This window comes from Taurulus bubalis (assembly GCF_910589615.1).
Source record: "Taurulus bubalis genome assembly, chromosome: 9".
In the NCBI taxonomy this organism is placed as follows: Eukaryota; Metazoa; Chordata; class Actinopteri; order Perciformes; family Cottidae; genus Taurulus; species Taurulus bubalis.
This window is the reverse complement of record NC_136597.1, coordinates 5739109-5758797: the sequence shown is the minus strand read 5'-3', so window position 1 is coordinate 5758797 and position 19689 is coordinate 5739109. Positions and strand designations below refer to the sequence as shown.

General features: G+C 41.7%; 2 protein-coding genes across 3 annotated transcripts in view; one reads left to right on the top strand and one right to left on the bottom strand.

Moving 5' to 3' along the window:
* Positions 1-2864: 2864 nt before the first annotated feature.
* pnp6 (purine nucleoside phosphorylase 6) lies at positions 2865-13233 on the bottom strand. 2 transcript variants are annotated; one of them, XM_079223737.1, is made up of 6 exons: positions 13137-13233; positions 9900-10069; positions 9697-9800; positions 6115-6290; positions 5498-5688; positions 2865-4854 (listed from the first exon to the last, which is right to left on the bottom strand). In XM_079223737.1, exons 1-6 carry the CDS (start codon positions 13172-13174, stop codon positions 4658-4660), a joined length of 876 nt encoding a protein of 291 aa, XP_079079863.1. In that variant the 5' UTR covers positions 13175-13233; the 3' UTR covers positions 2865-4657. The 2 variants fall into 2 exon arrangements, with proteins under 2 accessions (XP_079079863.1, XP_079079864.1); XM_079223738.1 differs by lacking the exon at positions 13137-13233 and having other exon boundaries at positions 6115-6312; positions 9900-10054.
* Positions 13234-15122: 1889 nt separating this feature from the next.
* The window catches only part of hydin (HYDIN axonemal central pair apparatus protein), a gene marked incomplete at both ends in the record, with an annotated part of 66572 nt that continues 62005 nt past the window's right edge, over positions 15123-19689 (top strand). The window contains 5 exons of the mRNA XM_079224093.1: positions 15123-15192; positions 15795-15874; positions 16963-17088; positions 18676-18771; positions 19267-19401. Of these exons, the coding sequence (XP_079080219.1) occupies positions 15123-15192; positions 15795-15874; positions 16963-17088; positions 18676-18771; positions 19267-19401 (507 nt within the window). The remainder of the gene's footprint in view (positions 15193-15794; positions 15875-16962; positions 17089-18675; positions 18772-19266; positions 19402-19689) is intronic.

The window sequence follows — 19689 nt, the reverse complement described above, 5'->3', positions numbered from 1 at the left end:
TGTCTCTTGTTCAAACACACCCCCACACTGTGGCCCCTGCGCGCCGCCCGCCGCTTTTTAACCCCGGCGAAGGAGCCGCAGCGGCGCTGCACTGCCGCTGGGGGCGCACGTCCGACAAGACATCCATCTGAGTCAGCTTCAACCCTCCCTCTCTCTCTCTCTCTCTCTCTCTCTCTCTCTCTCTCTCTCTCTCTCTCTCTCTCTCTCTCTCCATCTTTATCTCTCTCTCCCACTCTCTCTCTGTTCATTAAGCTTGATGTGGCTGTGTGTGATAGGACGTCTTGGGCACTGCAGTAGGCAGACTGTGTGTGTGTGTGTGTGTGTGTGTGTGTGTGTGTGTGTGTGTGAGAGAGAGAGAGCGAGAGAGAGAGAGAGAGAGAGAGAGAGAGAGAGAGAGAGTGGAAGATGCAAAAGATGCAGATAGTGAGCAGATAGTTTGGTTGTTGCATCATCATGCTTTACAGTAGTTAACGTGTGTGTGTGTGTGATCCAGTGCACGTTCGTGCATGTGAATTTCTATATGCACGTGAAAGGGTTGCATATGTGTGTGTGTGTGTGTGTGTGTGTGTGTGTGTGTGTGTGTGTGTGTGTGTGTGTGTGTGTGTGTGTGTGTGTGAGTGAGCTGACTGAGTGTGGTTCCTCCCTTACATCTGTGTGTGTATCTAAGTGTGCAGCTCCCTGGTCTGCCAGTGTGTGAGGCTTCACAGACTTAATTAGAACTCCCACACTAATCACATTTCCCACACTGCCTCCAGCCAACAGTGATTAGCCCACATAATAAATGTAAATTTTGAAGGAAAAAAATTAAAAAAAGGAAAAATAACTTTTTCATTAATGAACAGGCTGATGTGCAGAGGGGCAGTCAAAGCCACTGGATCATATTAGGAGAATGAAGATTAAAAAAAGAGGTACTATATATTTCTTCAACTAATTTACCCCAAGAAGTGATAATATGCAGGATGAGGTAATACTACTGTATTGAGCAGGAGAGCATATTCCTGCTGTTGGATGGAATCTGCAAAAAAAGACATATTTTTAAACAGAGAAGAAAAAGAGAATCAATACTATTTGTCAACTGACTTACAGGTCTTAAAAGAACTGTTTAAAAAAAAAAAATATTAGTAATAATGCATTGTAGTGCCTACTCCTGTGCCGTTTGTGCTATAAGATGTCTAAATGCAATGTTGCCCAATCCAGTGTTGTGTCAAAACCTAGATCAACTTTATGGCGGCCATAGGCCGATAGGCAGTCTAAAGAAAGCCAACTTACAGTATAACGTTTGAGCGTATTAGCACAGTTGATATCTACACATCATCCAACAGGCACGGAGCAACATTAGAGCTCATTCAACGTTGTGTTTCTGGCCACATGGTGAATGTAAATCACCCTTTTTGAAAATATCTTAACAACTCCTGAGGGATCTGTCTTGTTAGTTTAATGCTCACTCGCTGGTGACACTTTGCGGAATACCTTTGATTTTTAAAGCATGGAGCTAGCGCCAATTAGCTTAGCATAAAGACTGTAAGCAGGGGAGGGGGGGTGACTGAAATGTGTCATACAAAAGCAAATAAAAAGTGAAAAAGCTAAAAGTCGCCTCATTTGCTATTGTTAGATGAACATGTTCAACTATGGCAGCCTCCATATGGGGGTTTGATGTTCCCAACGTTTGTGGGACTTCCACAACGTATACAACGCAGAAATAGTGGCTATTTTGTGGTTTGTGGGTGAATAAACACTGCAGCTCCTCAACACCCAGGTCAAGTCCATATAGTGTATTCGCTGTAGGGCCACCTGCTGGTTCAAGTGAACGAGGTTAGCCCTGAAGCTGTGGCGACAACTTCGGCCCCCAGGCCTCACGTGACTCACTGACCGGCAAATAATTTAAATGGTGGGGGTGCCAGGTCGGCACAGTCATTCATACAGATGCGCGCTGTCGGACTCGACCTCGTCGCGACCTCCTGCGAGGCGGAGCAGCAGTCGCTGCATGCCGGTACAGTACACGCTGTACTCGTAGGCTTAGCGCGAGCTCGGGTACATGAGCAGTGCACGCGAGCAGCGTGTGCGTGTATGTGCGTGTGTGTGTGTGTGTGTGCCAAGTGTTTAAGAGCGTGAACTCAGCAGAGCTGTCCCGCTGTATTTCCTCAGCTGCTCTTTCCACCCTGTAATAATCAATAGCTGGCTTTGGGTTCGGGTTGGCACACTGGCAACAGATGGATCTCGCCAGCCTGCAGGCGCTGCCGAGTCAAACACTCGCCATTCCCTTCTCTTATTCTCTTTAGTCTCCCCCCTACTTGTCTTCATTTGTGTGTGTCTGGTCGACACACTTCCCGCCTATTCAAAGCAGGGCAGCCCGCTGAATTTGCGTCCTATACGCGCCCGTCTCCCCGTGAGTTGCACGTGCAATCCAGCCCAGTGGAAGGTGTTGCGTTCGCGCCGCCTCGTTCATGCGTGTGAATATTTCAGCTCCACAGTGGGCTGCACCTCTGCGTGTCGTTGCGCAGGTGAATAATGGATCAGAAAAAGGGAAGCGGGGGCGCGGTACAGCCGTTTCCACTTCATCTCAGTCGCACAGCGGGCCTCGTCGGTTCAAAGTGTGTTTAAAGTGAAGGTTTGGGAGGAGAGAGGCTGAGGATAGAGGGAGGCGAGTGTCTGTGCTTCTCCTGAACCTCCCTTCCCTTCAGATCGCCCCGTCCACTGATCATCATTATGGTTGGAAGGAACTCGGTTTCTCCTTGAAAACAGCCACGTCAGGTGACTTAACCCGGTACACACTAAGTCACTCGCACGCACACGCAAATACACCCGTACACTCACCCATGACAGAAAATACCAGCGTCCAAATCTGCAAGTTTTTATTTGACAGCAGCAACATTAGGTATTAAAATAAAGCATTGTATGTCCAAATATAGAGACATAGTAGTTTATAGTTTGTTTGTGAATTAGAGTCTAACCTGAGACCTAGACACAGTAAATAAGATTAACACATGACATAGTTATTCCGTCTAGTAAATGCAATCGTTTGGAAGACTTCACAAAGAACAAGGAAATTAAATGCAACGTGGAGTTGTGCCCATACAGTCAAATAGTGAGCATGGAAAGTGCATCTTAAAATGAATAACTTGTGTGCAAATAACAAGATTATGTTTATTGTGTATATGGAGGAGTTTGAATTCTGATTTTACATTTCTGATTTTACATTTCGACTGTGTGCCAGGCTTCACTCTGGGTGGAATTCCCCTATGTCCCACGAGCATCTTGATGTGGAGCCCGATAAACGGTGGAAGAGGGTGGACTGCCGCTTGAGGATTTCTCCGGCCTTTGCAGCTCAAATGGATAAGACGGTCGAGGGGACCTGGCAGGAGGTTCCGGATCGTAGCGGAGAAGATTGAACACTGCAGGGCCAGGTATTACAGCCCTCCCTGATATTACACTGCTGTGGTCTCTTGGTGTACAAATAAAAGGGATCCAAATGCAATCCACCCAAGAAAAACCTTCATACATCACTACTGCTTGACCAGATTAGCCTTTCACTTCAGGCATTTCTTTCAGCCTGAAACTCAGGCTTTTCAGCTAAAACTCCATTGCCTTTTTTAAATGGAGATCCTTAAAGGATTGGGATTGGCGTGCCATGTCAACACTATAAATATAAATACATTAAATATTTAAAATACGTAATTTGTCTTCTTCAAAAATAAGCAACTCTGATTTGATCTGTAAATATACTCACTATGATTTATAGCTAAAATTATTTGATTTAATAAATGTATTGTACATTGTTAATAACAAGCAATCACAAGATGAAGGAAAGCAGGTTTCCAGCTGGTCCCACTGATCCTTTTTGATCACAATTATATTATTCTCTTTCTAATTAGCAACCGTTAGTACGTGAATTTCACATCCAAGACTCTGTTGGAGAAGTAATAGGCTGTTTTTTTTCTCTCTATCCAAGCAACAAACATGTCAAGGTGCACATGGGGAATACAATTTAAGATTTCAGCAAAGCTTACATAGTGGTAGTTGCATACTTTGCTAAAGGCAAAAAAGACATGCAGCAAGTAACCATATATTAAATGTAATGATAAATAATGGAGGCTATCATCCTACAGGCCTTAATTATAGATAATCATCGAGAGACGAGGCAATATAAAACAAAAAAAAACTAACCATGGCACAATCGTCCCGGTGGGTTAAATGTCAAAGAGTTGTGGGTCTATGAGTAATCATTAGTTGCGAGCAGCATCAACTTACCACAGAATTGTCTTACATTCATTATATTATTTAGACGTACTCAAATACATCGTCAGAGAGTCCCAGTCTTTCCTACTACGTAGTATGGAGGGGAAACCCGAACAACCCAGCAGCACAAACGCTGGATAGAAATACACACCGGTGGGGATTGTACAACAGCCACCACTGAGTCCCTATCACATTTACTGATCCATGACCTGGGATATATCATAAATGAGGGAATGACTATAATCACAAGTAGCTAGCAAAGTACTCTGGATTTGGACTCAAATGCAAAAACACCCTTTTTTCACATACAGATTTTGGAGACACTTGACCCTTTCAACATTTGCACCTCATTTTTTACCCTTTGTTCAAATCTATAGTCACCAACGACTCCATTATAAGGCTGGAAATATTTTCTGTCTGACTAGATCTTGGTGATGAGGTTGCTGACAAGCCTCTGGAGGTCCTGGGTTCTGCGCTCGGTGGTCTTCAGCACCTCCTCGTGGTTGGCCTTCTCGACGCTGTCGTAATCTGTCACGACCTTGTTGGTGATGAGGGACAGACCCAGGACACGCAAGCCACAGTGACGAGCCACCACCACCTCTGGCACTGTGCTCATACCTGGACAGAGGGGAGGAGTCTGTTTCAGGTGCACTGACATAATCATGGGCATAATAATAATTATACAATGATAATCAATTATGTGATTTAGTATTGTACTTTTACAAAATTGTGAGACTTGTAAGAGTGTTATACTTCATTTCAAGAGTTTATATACAAGCCAGGCTTGCAGTTGGACCATACTGTTTGATTCTTCTATTACATGAGAGGCACAAATAACTCCTATAATAGCTCATTAGGTCATATTGCAAAATACAACATTTTTTAAATAAAGCACAATTCAGATAGCTCTTTTGGTGCAAGGCGCCAGTGTACAATATCAGCACACGGTGTAAAAATATATGTGCAACATCAGTGAAGCTCTAACCTGCACTGACGTTACCGACGAAGAGGCTCTCTATCTGAATATTGAAGCTAAAATAATCCAGACCTACCATCTGGGCCTATTTATTAAAATGTTTCCTATTCCAGAAGGGGTTATGACTGCAAAATTCTAATGCTGTTTGTATTTGTTCAGAGCGTTTTATCTGTTCTTGTCCAAACTATGAATTCATATTCATTTAAATAGCCCCAAGCTGTTGTCGATTGCACTTTCGAGACGCATCAGTATCCATTTAAGTGAGCACAAGAGAGCTGTACTAACCCACAGTGTCAGCCCCCAGCATCTGCAGGAGTTTGCACTCTGCAATGGTCTCGTATGACGGTCCAGCCAGCATGCAGTAAACCCCTTCCTGCAGGAAGCTGCTGCAGCCCTGCTCCTCTGCTGTTTGCTTAGCCAGAGCCCTCAGCTCGCGGTCATACGCGTCTGACATGCAAGGGAAGCGATGCCCAAACCTGGAGACATATTAAATGAACGATTGGGACAAAGATGTGGCCAATGCACAAGTTTCACTCTCATAGTCCTGCACTGGCATTTCAATTCAATTCAATATATTGTGTAAAGCCCAAAAATCACAAATTCCAGGGCTTTACAATCTGCATATGACATCCTCTGTCCCGGGACCTCACATCGATTCAGGAAAAACTCCCCCAAAAAAGGGAAGAAACCTCAGGGAGAGCATCAGAGGAGGATTCCTCAACCCGGATGGACAGAAATACAATATATGTCATGTGTACAGAATGAACAACGTCACAGAGTTACAGCACATTCAATGCATATGACAGAAAATAATCATAGTAGTAGGCATGATGAAAAAGCTACAACTACCAAAAATAACAGCAACAGTGCATATTGTAGAATAATCATGTTTGTTGCCGTACCTGTCGTCATTGTGCCCGCAGAGCGGGTTCTGCCCCGCGAAGCCCGGCATGTTGATGTGGTCCTTAATGAGCATGATGTCTCCCACGTCGTAGCTGCCGTTGAGTCCCCCCGCTGCGTTTGTCACGATCACGGTCTCCACGCCCAGCAGGGAGAAGACTCGCACCGGGAACGTCACCTGGAGTGACAAACGCGCTGTGCTTCAGAGACAGATAATGTTGCTCTTTTATTGCGTTGATGTGTGTCAGATTTTTTCTTTTTTTTTTTTACAAATGGGAGTTACAAGATGGGGGTCACAGAGGAGAAAATGCATCACATGAGAAAGGAAATAATTTAAAAGGGACGCCTTCTGCATACACTGATGTCAGTAGACCGTAGACTATTATTATTGTTGAACTGTGCATGACTGAAACAATCGTGGTTCTGCACTGAGTTTCATAGGGGCAGCTGATGGCCCGTTAATGACTACTAACGCCACTTCTCACTGCAGTCACATTTTGAAATTGCTGTTTCTATTTTTTACGTTTGTCTGCTGCTCGAATTGCCTCTGAAAGTGATTTGCTAGTTAATGCAGAAATGTTTCCAAGTACCACGGGTTTCTCGATAAGGTCAGCGCTGTCATTTTGGATTCCTGGCCTGTTTTTATATGCGTTTTTGCATATTGTAACAGTGGACTGTGTTGTAAGTTGACTTTTGGCCGTCTCAGGGATGGAATGTAAGCGCAGTAAGCTGCATATGTCAATGGTAGCTCAGTGAGCTGTTAATAAAGAGTTGACCTGATTCAATTATTACCCAAAAGGCTCTTGGGTGGCAATAGACATATTTGTCCGTGTGAGCTAGTTTTCAGTCAATGAGTTTGATGATTTTGATGAGACGAAAGAAAGGAAAAGAAAAAGCCACACAGAAAAAAACAGAACTTGAAAAAGAACAAGATTAAGAGTGTACAGACATCCTAGCGACTTAGGGTCCGGGAGGTGATCGTTTGAGGTTCCTTCCTGTGGATCCTCATTGTAGGAGATGGGTAAGGGCTGTCTTAGTAGTTTAAATTGCAAATGATCGAAGGGGGATGTAGTTTTAATCGTAAAAATCCACTCAGACACTGTGGAAAATCTGAGGGCGTAGTTTTCTTGGACTATTGGTAAACGTCAGTAGACTATTAGCTGTAGGTGGGTGATTTCAACATAACTGACCCTCAGAAACACACATTGAACATTTGGGCTACGGCGGAAAATGTTGCTGAGAACATAAAACCCTTTGAAAGGTCTCCTGGAGGAGTGATGGTCAGAGGAGTTTAAGTCGGGGAACATAAGACCCTGGGAATTAGATACTTAATGCTTTATGCTAGCGCCAGCACGCCAACATGCCAACAATGACAATGCTATCTTCATGTTGAGCATTGTATTGCTTATTTGTAGCATTTACATTTTGGTGTAATGTTCACCACATTAAACCTGTTTAGTGTGTTAGCATGCTAATATATGCTAATTAGCACTAACTGCAAAGTGTAGTGCTGAGGCGGATGGGTTTGTCATAAGTTTTGAGGGGTGTTTGACCATCGAGCAAAGTTTTGGATGAATTTAATACAGACTGAAAAAAAAATAATAAAGCTTGAAAAAAGTGCAATAAGGTGCTAAACCTGCCTTGTGTGTTGAGTGTAAGTTGAAATGCTTTTATTATTATTTAATATCATTTTCGTTGTATGATGTTATTTTGCTTCATGTTGTATTTGTTTTCAGTCCAGTCGAAGGTGTAAATTGTAAGTGTAACCGAAACCAATCAGTAACTGTTCATGAATTATTCATTGTATGAAAGAGTCAATAGATTTCCATTCAGTGTTGTTTTACCCATCCAACCCGAAAGTGCACTTTATGGTTTCCTCTATAACTCAGCATTGACTAAATATCTTGTAAACAAGCTTGGTCATGGTGTTCGATTTCAATTACAACCAGATTTCTTTTTAGTTTAGAGGGTATGATTTCAATTTTGTTTCATAGTTAATATCATTAATATCTAGGCAATATCTTTGTTTTAGTTTGATGAAATTGTACGTCACTCTGCTAGTGTTGCTTATAAAAAATGATTCTCATCTGATTTTCTGAGTAGTATATTGGTAATATTGTCTGGTGAAAATGTACCTCAGTTGGCTTGGACAGAAACCAATCTTTTCAAATTCAACTCACATGGTGGTTCAACATGGAGGAATTTCATCCATTATGTCTCTGTCTAAAGTCCCGACAGGATACAGGAGGGTCATAATGCATCTGGCTTTCTATTACTGTATGTATGAAACTGGATTTTATGATTCAGTGGGGTTATATGGTTCATTTTATATGATAGCACATCCCAGATGGTAAAAAGAAATAAAACCAGGATACAGTGTCTCCAGAGGCCAAAGGCCAGTCTTGTATCCACACTATGACACACTGGGTGGTTTTCTCACTGTCATCATGATGCTGCAGCTGATCATTCAACACACAGAGTCAATTTATAGCCAGTTGTGAGCTATAATATATATATATATATATATATATATATATATATATATATATATATATATATATATATATATATATATATATCAAGTTTACACAACTTTATATCAATTATGAAATCCTGATTGAGGATGAGATAAAAACTTAAATGTCTCTGAGAGTATAGTTTTCTCAGAAAGGGCATGTAAAGAAAGTTTGAGCTGTTCTGAATTTAAATTGTGAAATTTTCAAAACCAAAATAATGTAATAATTACAAATACTGTATCTTCATTTATCACTGGGTCAATGTTCTAAATGGAACTCAAAATAAAGAATTTATGTGGCACAAAATAAATGTTGTGTCTAAAGAGCCTCCCTCTACACAAACAACAAAGTTAGTGTTTGCACATATCCGTGGTTTAATGATTAGGCCTACACCGGATGGAAGCTGTGAATGTTTATCCTAATCTCTGCATTACGGCACCAACAAGGTCACGAGGATGTCATTCAAATTGAATTTTAAGTTATCAATTAATGAATGTACTTCCAGCATGACGAACACTAACGTAGTTCAATCTAGTATACAAACAATGTAATTCTAAGATTACAACACATAATGTTTTAGCCATGCTAGCGTCATGGATGGCAATCGTCATAGGTCCACCATTTTTGTCCAGAGACTGCATATCACGATGACTTTAAATGGACTGCTTGAAGATTTGATGATACCCTGAATTTTCCTCTGGCATCATCGTCGGGTCATAATCTCAATGTTGTTGTTTTAATGTTTACAATTTTGGACTAAATGCCTGCAAAATGAATGATATTCCCATCAGCCTCGGCTGTAGTAGGGCTAATTTAGAAAATGTTAGCATGCTAACATGCTAAACGAAGACGGGAGCATGTTAGCATTTTCACTGTAAGCATGCTGACCGTGGCATCTAAACTAGTATAGTTATTATAACATAATTATAACATAATAGTATGGCCGTAGACTTCAAATCTTTTTTTTAAACAGTTCATTCTGGTTATTTACAGCTCACCTTTAGCGATAACGCTGTGCTCGCAGAACCCCCCAAAAAAGTACCAAAAGCAGAATGTACTGTAGCGTACCGTGTGTATGTCGTAGCCCTCGTAGAAGTGGAATCGCCCCTGCATGCAGACACACTCGCGGCCCTGCAGCCTCCCGAACACCAGCTGCCCAGCATGGCCCGGCACTGCACGGCACACATTCATGTATGAGCAGCTGCATCCTTGTGTACAGTTTCCAAACACATGAGTTTCAGATAATGTGCAATTTGTCAGAGGCAACTTACCAGTGCTGGTGGGGAAATGTGGGATGTCCTCATACTTGAACACCTGCTTGTCACCCAGCAGGTTGGCCAGGCCGCCCAGGCCTGAACCGCAGATGATGGCTACTTTGGGGCGCTGCTCTGTCTGGGCCAGCAGCCAGTCTGCAGTCTCCTTATACTCTTCGTAACTGTATCTGGAAACAATGTGATGGATATTGATTCATGTTAAATAGTACCAAACCATAAATCATAGAAATGTTGTTAGAACATTGCAAATAAAGTTGTATCTGTGCAAAAAATAACTAATATTTGGCAAAAAAAAGACTTATTGTGGCTGCAAATAACCTGTTTTGCACTGAATATATTTTCAAGATAATAACAATAATGTTCAACCTGTGCAAAACGAAATGAGTGCAGATATGTGAGCATCACTTTGTATCAGTATTAGTGGCTGCAGTGAGCTGCTTTCCCCTACAAATATTTTTAAAACGGGGTTGTAGATTTGATACGGCCGCTCTCAATTCATGCTCAATGTTGAGCTTAGATCTATATTCTGTTTTGAGAGACGCAACCGCAGAAAAGACCTCACAGAGATCTCACGGAGGCTTTTAACAAAACGCAAAGAATCGTCGAGTCGTGCATGCGCAGCGTAACCTGTTAACGGCGTACCGTAAACATTTCCACGAAAGTACAGGCATTTCTCCATGTATTTATTAATGACGTTTTATGTCTGTGTACTTTGTACTTTTGTACAATGGAAGTTATCATGTTCATGGGAGAGTGGTCGTCCTGAAACCACAAGGTAGCCAGTTCATCCCTGTTCTCCATAGTTTCATGTTGAAGTGTCCTTGAGCAAGACACTGAAGCCCCAGTCCTTCACAGCAGCTCACTGCTCCTTCATTACTAAGGATGGGTAAAATGCATAGAATAGTTTCCCCACTGTGGAATTCCTAAAGGATTTTATATTTAAAAAAAAAATATATATATATATATAAAAGAGTTCACCACAGAGAGTGAACAGGAGCATAAACTAAATTACAGCTCATTTAAGGGCAACATACAGCGCTGGCAACAGGCAACAGGTTCTACTGATTGTTTTTTTTAACTTCCAGTTAAAAAGTAAAACAGTGTCGTCCAGAACAGTCAGTTTCATTCAGCGTCCTGTCAATGTATTTTTTGTTGCATTATTTTAATGTCACAAAGGGTGAAACATACCATGTTATATTATTGGAATAATCCACTGCAGGATTTCCTGGTCATGGTGACAAATAAGCCAACTCATACCAAGCTACTGCTCATTGTCATGATACCAAGAGGGGAAGACACTTGGAAATGCCGGAGTAAACGTGCACGGAAAAGTACATTGTGTAAAAACAAAGAACAAATACAACATTGGTCAACACACTAATGGGTTTTTACTTTGCCATGTACCTCCCAAATTATTTATCAGGGATGTTGATTCCATTGGAAAAGCCTTGAGGTACTACATTATACAAAGTCTGAAACGGTCTGTAATTCTTGTTATAAATCTGGTCGTAAAGCTATAACGTTGTCAATCATCCCTCTGTGCCTCGAGCTTTGTTATTATAACACAATGACACTTAAGGCTTCAGCCTTCACCGAGCCAATCTGCAGGAGAGAGACGGGTGTTCAATCATTATACATTTTCTCCTTGTTGCTCTTTTTTCCCTGTTTTTTAAATATTCAGCTCCTAGAGACTAGAGGCACTAGAGATGGGGTAAAGTCAAAGTGATGAATGTGACAAATGCTCAAATTAAATATCCGGGTGGTGACTGGCTGAGTCATTAAAGCGTTGTCAAGAAAAAAACAAAGCGGAAGTGTGTTTCTGTATTAAAATCCGTGGAAGAATTATCAATACACGTAATCAATGTATTCTACTGTGACACAATTGTTGTATGGCCGCCATTGCTGGCCTGTCAGTTGCAGAGGTCGACCTTTACATAATTCTTCAGGTGGCAATGGCAGCTTTACACACAACCACACTCACAACCAGGCAGACTTACAGGTGTGACTTCTGCCATTCTGTTGTGTGATTCGTACGCAGAATGACTGTGGGTGTCAGGCGGGGAATGGACCAGAGCAATTTAGGTTGTGTAAGGCGACAACCCCCTTTCATTAAAACACAACAACATATAACCTCTCAAATCAGCAACAGTCATCTTGTTGTTTGTGGCCTGTGGGTGGCAGGAATATCTGCTGTATTAAACAGTTTACACAAAATGGATGCTAGCTTTTTTTAGCTATAGCTTCTGTTATTTCCACAACTGTGTTAGCATTTCATGATGTTTAATAGAACGTTTCGGTTTGTTCTTGTACACCAGGATTCTGTAATATGCATAGGTCTGCCTTAGCTATAGCAAGTAACTGAAGCTAAGTATTTGAGTACACCTATGGATCAAAGTAGGGCTGTGTACATGTATATATTAAATTCACACCGCCCTAGGTTTATTAAAACTTTACCCTAACTTGAGCCAAATGAAAGATACATAAAAGATCAAATGACAAATGTCACCAAAACATGTCAAAGAAGTTAATGCAAATATGTAACGAATGCTCGTGATAGTCATACATTCCAATAAATAGATATCGGGATCATTTTAGAATAATGTTGGAATATGGAAATAGTAATAACAGGCTAGTTTTACCCTATACATTAAGATTTTTGCAGATTATTTTGCCATTCTTAGTAGATATATATATATATATATATATATATATATATATATATATATATATATATATATATATATATATGTAGTGATCACTCTGAATGATCTTGCCAGGTCACAGTATAGCCTTCGCATTATGTCACAACAGATGAAAGGCAGGAAGTGCAGGAAATGAGCTCGTGCTGACTCTGGCTCTCGCGGAGCTGTCCATGGTGCTGCCAGGAACTTTGTTTTAAATATTCAGACACGCGAGCAGGGAGCGGAGCGGGACGGGCCACGGGCGGTCTGTAGCTGCGCAGCTGTCAGTGAACTAGAAAAAGAAGACCGACCTGTTAAGTGAGCGGCAGAGGTGTGTCTCAACGAAATGAATTCGACAGGAAGAACACATCCACCGCCTGTAACACACGACTATACTTCCGAGTGAGAGGCGCCCTCTTGGAAAGGGATACCCTTATAGAGGCTGCTAATCCTCGGAATGCTTGAACATAATTAGTTAGGCTACAAGGTAGCCTTGACAACCATGACGCTCATTGGTCTCCGGTCCACCAACATCCAGCCTTATCTGTCTTACCTGCACCGACTGGAGGTGGATGAGGCTTCCGCTTCCATGTCGGACGACGAAAGCGGGACCAACCTATAAGTGATAGATAGCACGCTGTCTGTGTCGCTTTTTTTTACGGACGCTGCCCGTGCTGAGTTCAGGGCGGTGGAGCCGGAGCGGCCGATGGAGACTCGGCGGCGGACGGTGGCGGAGAGCGCGTGATGCGCGCCGACGTCACTGCGTACAGGGCGAAGGGGCGGGGCCTACGCCGAACTGCCGGTCCCTTTGAAGAAGACTAAATCCAATTTTCTACCAGGCTGGGCAGCTCAATGATCCGTTCACTGACAGAGGCAGGGCAGGGAACAGAGGGGGAAACAATGAGGGGAAAGACAAACTGGCAAGATGAGGGAAATTATATAAGATCAGCAACAACTGATAAACAAGCATGCGCTTTGAGTCACTGGGTTTGGTTAAACACCTCAAAACGATGGACTGAAACATATTGTAGGCTATAATAACTTCTCCTCCTCTCTCTCTCTCTCTCTCTCACACACACACACACACACACACACACACACACACACACACACACACACACACACACACACACACACACACACACAAACACACACACACAGAGGCTGCGCAACAATTCAAAGTGCTGACTCATGGGTTAGAAGGAAAGAATGAAAGTGATTGCAGAGAAAGCACAAAATGTTGTTTTGTCTACTTCCTGTTCGTCTTCTCTCGCGCAGAACAACCCCAGAGATGAGACACGACGTCCGAGTCTCCCAGCTCCACATCGGCACCAGCTCCTGAAAAGAAGCATGAAGCATAGGATATGTTGTTGAATGAGCAAATCAGAATCCAGGGACATGGCATGTGAATTGTTGTAATATTATACAAGTAATATTTATAAATAAATCAATAAAATATTCCGTAGATGTTCGTGTGAGTTTTCTGCACCCAAATGGTGAGTTTCTGTAGAGTTTCTGCACCCAAATGGCGCCTTCACTCTAGTATTGCTAAGGGAGGAGATGGCAGGTGTTGAGAGTGTAGTTGTGTAGATGATGCACAATATACGTCATCAGAGTCGTGACCTGAAAACGCACAAACACACCAGATCAGAAATATAACGGTGGTTGTGGCAGACACTTTGTTCCCGTGTAAAGTCCTCTGCAAGTTCTGTTGCATTCATAATATGAATACAAATATGGAAGTGATAACACTTTGAGTTGAATTGCTAGATATTTATTTTAATATTTCAGTATTTTATCATTTAATAAAGTATTAAGTGTCGTTTAAGAGACTAGTCAACTGAGGTCAGGCCGCTAATTCCACAGCACCACCTGGAGTCAATGACCTCGGTGTGCCGTCGTGAGCGAACGTTAATTTACCGAACGTTAATTTAATAATTATCTTTGCCAAACTTCCTATTCACAAGTGTAAATGTACAAGCACAACCCCTATTTTTGTGTTTTTTTTACAAAGAAGTTTAAATATATAAACTCTGAAAGGATTTTCTAAAAAAAAAAAAAAGGCCATGAGAACTGTAACGGCATGCGTTGCCAGTAATATATCTAATTTACGGCAAAAGTTGATTTGCCGGTCAACAACAGCCGATTATGAATGTCTGAGTATTAGTATTAGTTTAGGGAGACACATTTACTCTCAACTGAAGGTATTGATAGCGGTTGTTATTGAACGTTAGTGTCAGTTAGCGGCCGAATCAATGTACCGTTTCTCTCAGTGACAGATTTCTAACGGTCTTAACTGCGCTGCTGTGACAGTTCAACCCGTTTTCTCACTTTTTTCGGGACGCGTTTGTACTAGACATTACGGTAAAATACTTCAAAATAAGAGCAAACTTCCGGTGAATGAAAACTGTATTCCAATACAAAAGCTCTAGAAAATCCCATTCTTATGTGTCTCTAATTTGAAGGAAATTTAAAGGAAATAGTAAGTAGTAGTTAGCCCTGAAGGTAATTCAGGGTACTTACCTCACGCCTGCGCACCATGTTTGAAGCGGCTTTGTCGCAGCCAACCAGGAAGCAGTTTATTGGGAGGTTGCTGCCGTGTTACCAAGGCAACAAACTACAACAAGGTGGTGCCGGCTCGGTGTTTAAACGGCTCCTAACTTGACGTTAGCAAGACATATTTATATATTCCTCGAGTGTTAGGTTAGTACTACGTTTAGTTTATGACTTTTTATTTTTACTTTTTATTTTGTATACCTGTGACAGGTTGAACTGGTAAGTTACGTGGTAAATTAGACTTTAGAGACGCATTTAGCTAGGAACCTGAACAGTTAGGTTAGGTAGCTACATTAAACGTCATATGGAGTCAAAATGGCCATTGAAGACTTTGGCAATACAATATATTACCTTTCTTCAGCCATTTAACGTGTTGTCTACCTGTGCAAATTACCGTGTAAATTACCGAAAGTAACATTTAGCATAAGTACTTTCATGCTGAAGGAGCGAGGTGTTGGGGACTAACGTTAAACTTTGCGCACGAGCATTTAACTACCGTTGAACTAGTTAGTAACTATTAGCTAGGTTAGTTAGCATCACATCAGGGGAAACCACTGCCTTCAATAATTGCGCATTTAGTATAAAATGGGCACTTAATTAGCGCAATCTAGTGCCTAATGATACATCTCCTCTCCTCTCTCTTTTTTTGTTGCAGGTGACAAAACAATGGCAGACATTCAGTTTCCTTCAAGAACAAAGTCGGAGAAGAGTGAAGTGCATCTCAAGCCAAAAGGGGTGAGGATATCACGTCACGTTGTAACTTCATGCAGAATAAGAAGTACCCAGCTCAAATGAATCCGACCTTGAAACTGTTTTTTTTTTTTTAAAAGAAGCTGCTTCAAATGGCAGATTAGCCTACGAATTACCTTGGCTTCTAATATGGGAACAAAAATCAATATCCGACTGCAGTGTTTTGTTGCAGCTCAGCAATTTTAGGCGTGGCTGCCTGTGTTTGTACAAGGTGACAAGAGTAAGAAGTACTTTTTTACTTTACATGCAGTTATTTTCATTCATTTCATTTGTAATCATCCAACAAACCTTTCTTTGTTCATAGTCTGTATAAAACAACAACAAAATATTTCCATGAATGATCAATTAATATCTTAAATATTTCTGTCAGTAGTCCTCCTTATTTCTGTGTCTAGTGCAAAGCATAATACATGGTTAAGTTAGTAATAAACAATGTAAATATGATATGACAATAATGTGTAACATTTACCAACACAGCAGTGCAAGTATTACATCTCTCGGCGTTGTGTTCAAAGTTCTGTCGGCTGTTATGCCTGGCATTCCTCCACGTGGACACAAAATGATTACACTTCAGGAGAAGTCCCCATCTAAAGAGAATCCACATTAATTCCACAACTTATCATTTTAAAGAGTAGTCTTTACTCAAGCAACTTTGTTGTTTCTTAATAATACACACTTAACTGGCAGTTATTGAATAATTAATGTACAATAACCCCCTCCACTACAATATTCATTTGGATTTTGAGCTGACGTCCTTCTGTCCCAACCTTGAAATATAGGCTAAGTGCAGTTAGATGTTTTCCTGCTTCTGGGGCAATGATTAAGAGGTGCCAGAGGATTGTGTGTAGAGGATATTAACTACAGGCTTCATTCACATGCACGTTTGTGTCATCGCTGACAGCTTTAAGGTTCACAGTCTGCAGCGCCTGTGCTCATGATCTCCCCACCCCTATTTTCTCTATTAGTCTCTATAAAGTCTTGTTTGATGTGGTGCCTCGTCACTGCTGAATTAGGAGACATGAAACAGTCTGTCAGTGCAGGCCAGATAATAGCCTGAGCTGCTGTGTTTGCAGGTGACTCCGTCGGAATACACTCAGGAGATGCTGCAGTCTACAGAGGAGCGCCTGGCCAACACCGACAACATGCCCCCGCCTCGCATCCTGGAACTACTTGACATGAGCAAGACTACGCATCACAAAGTAAATGACACCTTGAACAACCTCAAAGTGGTTTGAATTGAAATATTCTTGATTCGTAGCAAACCAGTACCGATCAGTGCTTTGTGTCGACCTCCCGGCCATAGAAAATATGCTTGAAACATATGGACATAAAAAGGTATAAAATAAAGGCTTCTATAAAATGTCCCTGCGTTACTGTACTCACAGTATACTCTACCGTAGAAGCATTTGTATTGTAGGCACACACTTTAGCACCAGTTACAGTTTAACATTTAGCCAGGTCATATATACGTCCATAGATGAGGCCAGCCACATTCAAACTTCTCATTATAGCTTAAAGAATCCCCTGCATGAAGAGCATGTGCTATCTGCTAAGGTCATTGACATTATACCAAAGCTGCTTCTCCTGAGTCAGCAGACACTAATTGATGGGCAAAGGGCAACCAAAGTGACTGAGCGCTCTGTACTTTTAGAGTCCGAATTCAACGGGAGGGCTCGGAGCAAATTACCATCAAAAGTTTGTGAAACGTCTATTAAATTGCTAAATGCCGCCTCATCATAATTAAGAGCAGCCATTTTTTTGCATCTGCCCTGGTCACATTTTTTTTGTTTGTTGACTTGTCCAATATGCAAATGTGAATCCTCCCCCCACGCCCCCCACTGTGGGCCACTGCAGGAGCAATGACAGGCAGGATCTTTTTCAGGTCATCCTGGAAGCCATAAAGTTGCACACTTTAATATACAGTACAGCATTAAAAAAAAATCTATGACAGTGGCAGTGATGGAGGAGGAATGAAACCGACTCAAGTTAAGTTTAAGAGGGCATAGTTTCCACATATGCGTTTTAAAATATGGATTAAAGGTTCAACCTTTTTTAAGAAGCATGGTCATTCTCTTTCTTTCCGAGCATTAGGTGAAAAGATCCACACAGCCCCCGTGTCTGTCTGTCTGTTTAATATGAAGCTGGAGCCAGGAGCCGGTTAGCTTAACCTAACGTAATGACTGGAAATGGGGAAACAGCTGGCCTGACTGCCTGAAAGATTTTAAAATCCCACCTTCCCTGCACCTCTAAAGCTCACCAATTAACACATTGTATCGTTAAAAAGGGCAGTTTGCCATCTTACAGGATTTTCCTGTCTTTCAGTCTTTATACAGAGCACGTGAACACACTGCTGGCTGTAGCTTCAGATTCAATGGACACATAAGAGAGTGGTGTCAATCTTCTCATCAAATCTTGACCAGAGAACAAATGAGCTTTATTTCCCAAAGTGTCGAACCTTTATCCTTTAAAAAGCAATTCATTGACTGATTGTACCGTGCATGTTGTCAATATCTTAAAATAACCTGAACGTAATGCTTCTTCTAACAGGTTAAACAGAAAGTACATGGAAATATCATATGCTTCCGTGTGGCAGTGTATTCATTCATGAGTACCCATACCCAAGAAGTCAGAGGAATTCATTGAGTGTGTTTGAATGTGTCTGTAAATGTTTGTGTGTGTGTGTGTGTGTGTGAGACTTCAACCACAATGACATAAACAGTGATATTCCCTGTTACACAATAACAGAGGTGGTAATGAGTACTCTGTTGTGTTTTGTTGTTGTTCAGCCGCTCTTCCAGCCCTACCCATCAGAGCTCGTCTTCCAGAACTTCACTCCTGCACAGACCTATAAGTTACCTCTACTGTTCCACAACAGAGACAAGGTGTGTGTGTGTGTGTGTGTGTGTGTGTGAGAGAGTGTTGACTACGTAAAAAGTGACAACACCATGATGCACTGATGATTTGGTGAAGATCAGCTGTGAAATGGAACGACAGAAATAGTCCAACTTTCACAGAGAAAAAAAAGGTTTACTATATGTTTTGTGTGTGTGTGTTTGTGTGTGTTTGTGTGTGTGGGTGTGCGTGCGCGTGTGTGTGGGTCATGGAGTGGGGTTGTGTGTATGGGGTGCAAAATGATTGGAAAAGGTCATGGGGGATTGGAGGAGATTTATCACTGTAATTTGTACAAGACACCATCCAGTAATAATGAATAAATCATCACTTGATTGTGTGTGTGTGTGTGTGTGTGTGTGTGTGTGTGTGTGTGTGTGTGTGTGTGTGTGTGTGTGTGTACACCTGGCTCTGTGTTTGTTGCTGTGTGGGGTTTGAAATTTTGTCAAATTTGTGCGCTAATATATATATATTTTTATTTGGTCAAGGTCCCACGACAGGTGAAGCTGGAGCAGCAGGAGTCCAATTACTTCCGTGTGGACGGACCAGAGGATGCAAGGAGCAGGGTTGCACCGGGACTGTCTACCACCTTTACCCTCTCCTTCACCCCACAGGAGAACAAGGTACTGGAGACAAATAATAATATATCCCCGTAGAATGAATGGCAGCAGACACAGAAGGCGGGATGACGTATCGAGGTCACCTGCATTTAAGAGTGATCTTGTATGATTTAGATTGCATGATTAGATGAAGTTGTAATTACACCTGTAGGGGAGCAGAGGATGGGGTGTGGGTAGGAAATCAGAGAGTAAATACACCCAGTTAGCGCTCCTATTACGGCAAAAATTCAGAGATTTAATGCATAATATGGAATTAATGACTCCTGATACATTAAAATGGATGCGCTTACT